This window comes from Penaeus monodon, chromosome 31 (genome assembly GCF_015228065.2).
Source record: "Penaeus monodon isolate SGIC_2016 chromosome 31, NSTDA_Pmon_1, whole genome shotgun sequence".
Classification (NCBI taxonomy): domain Eukaryota; kingdom Metazoa; phylum Arthropoda; class Malacostraca; order Decapoda; family Penaeidae; genus Penaeus; species Penaeus monodon.
The window spans coordinates 21,013,038-21,014,574 of NC_051416.1; the positions used below are offsets into that span (position 1 = coordinate 21,013,038).

General features: G+C 33.9%; 1 protein-coding gene across 1 annotated transcript in view; it reads left to right on the top strand.

Moving 5' to 3' along the window:
- LOC119593083 (probable G-protein coupled receptor Mth-like 3) overlaps window positions 1-1,531 on the top strand; it is a 26,098-nt gene extending 24,567 nt beyond the window's left edge. Inside the window, 1 exon segment of the mRNA XM_037942005.1 lies at window positions 451-1,531. Coding sequence (XP_037797933.1) covers window positions 451-780 — 330 coding nt within the window. The 3' untranslated portion in view covers window positions 781-1,531.
- Window positions 1,532-1,537: the final 6 nt, after the last annotated feature.

Genomic DNA, 1,537 nt, shown 5'->3' on the forward strand with positions numbered 1-1,537 from the left:
AAATATTCCATGCTGAAACTAGGGGAGCATATGATATACTCACCTGCCTTAAATGTAATAAAATACATTAATATAAATTCGGTGAGCGACTAAGTGTATATGATTTAGTTGAGCAACTTCTGATAAAGAACCATTAAAACAAAACATGGGGATATAAGAATCATTTGCATAACTAATATTTGAAAAAGAGATTGGAAATTATTGTATGTATTTCCCCAGTTATCACTGAAAAAAACTGTATTTGTAGATGCAGTTATTGATGTTCATATATATTATTATAATTTAAATTTGTTTTAAAAAGTATCAGGAGAAATAATCAAGATATGTGAAATCATCATCATTTTTAATATATTTTATTTATTAATAATAATTTTTTGTGTTTTTTAATTGATATATAAGAAGGCTAGTTCTGTAATAGAAGTGTCTCATCCACGCGCATTACCCTAACAGATTAAGCATTCCTGGAAAACTCGCTACACAACAGTACGGAGCAAAGTGGGCACCCTCAGGAGCACTCCATCATCCGAGAAGACAGCCCAGGCTAAGCGCTTTACGGACCTCAGTGTAGCAGCTTCTGAAGCCTCCAGGAAAACCTCGGTGACTTCTCTCCCACGCAAGCTTTCCACGGCTTCTAATGCTGCCCTTCCAGCTTTAAATGCCAATAATAAGGGTAATAGATTGACTGATCAAAGCTTGTCTTCAGAGGCAGCCTCCGCACCCCGGAAAATATCGACTGTTTCGAACCTTGAAATGATACCTATGAGCTCCATGGAAGAATAGTATCCAGTCTACTTCAGTCTTTCTTTTGTACATATTTCTTTCTGGTTATTATTTTTAAGTATGGGAGAATTGCGAAAAGTCGTACTAATTTTATTCCTCAGATAAAAAGTCGCAGTGCAGAAGTAAAGGAAGGGAATGTTTATTTAATGAACAGTGTTGTTGTTTTTTTAGGATATCAGATATTCTCGTTAAAGGCTGATGGAATAGGAAGTAATGTATTATGATAATAGTCGCATGATATTCCTGTGCGTTTGAGTGGATCTACGGAGAGACAGACGAAGTGATTTACATTGACTCGAGTGGTAATGACTTGGAATGGATGTCGCACTGTAAGAAACACCAGAACTTCATTCAATCAATATAACAGGTGTTTGAGTGATAAATACTATCTGTGAGTGTCCTATTTTTTACAAATTGTACCCGGTAAGTGAAAACTATTTTCGTTGTATTTTCCTATCCAATGTATTTTTATTAACATGCAGAAATGATTATATATTTCATTTACTGTGTCTGATATCTAGTAACAATGTTGCTGTGAAAATCCTGCCGTTACAAGAAAATACTTGAATTTCATGTGTAACCGTGGGATTATATATACAATGTATTTTTGTACAGTTGATCAGAAATTCGATCTTGACATTTATATCTGAACATCTCACAAAGGGTGTGATAATTTTTGCATTACACTTTAATTATTCATCCTATATGTGTATATATACTTTTTTGAAGTTTAGTTGTATGTTATAAACAGTTGTTG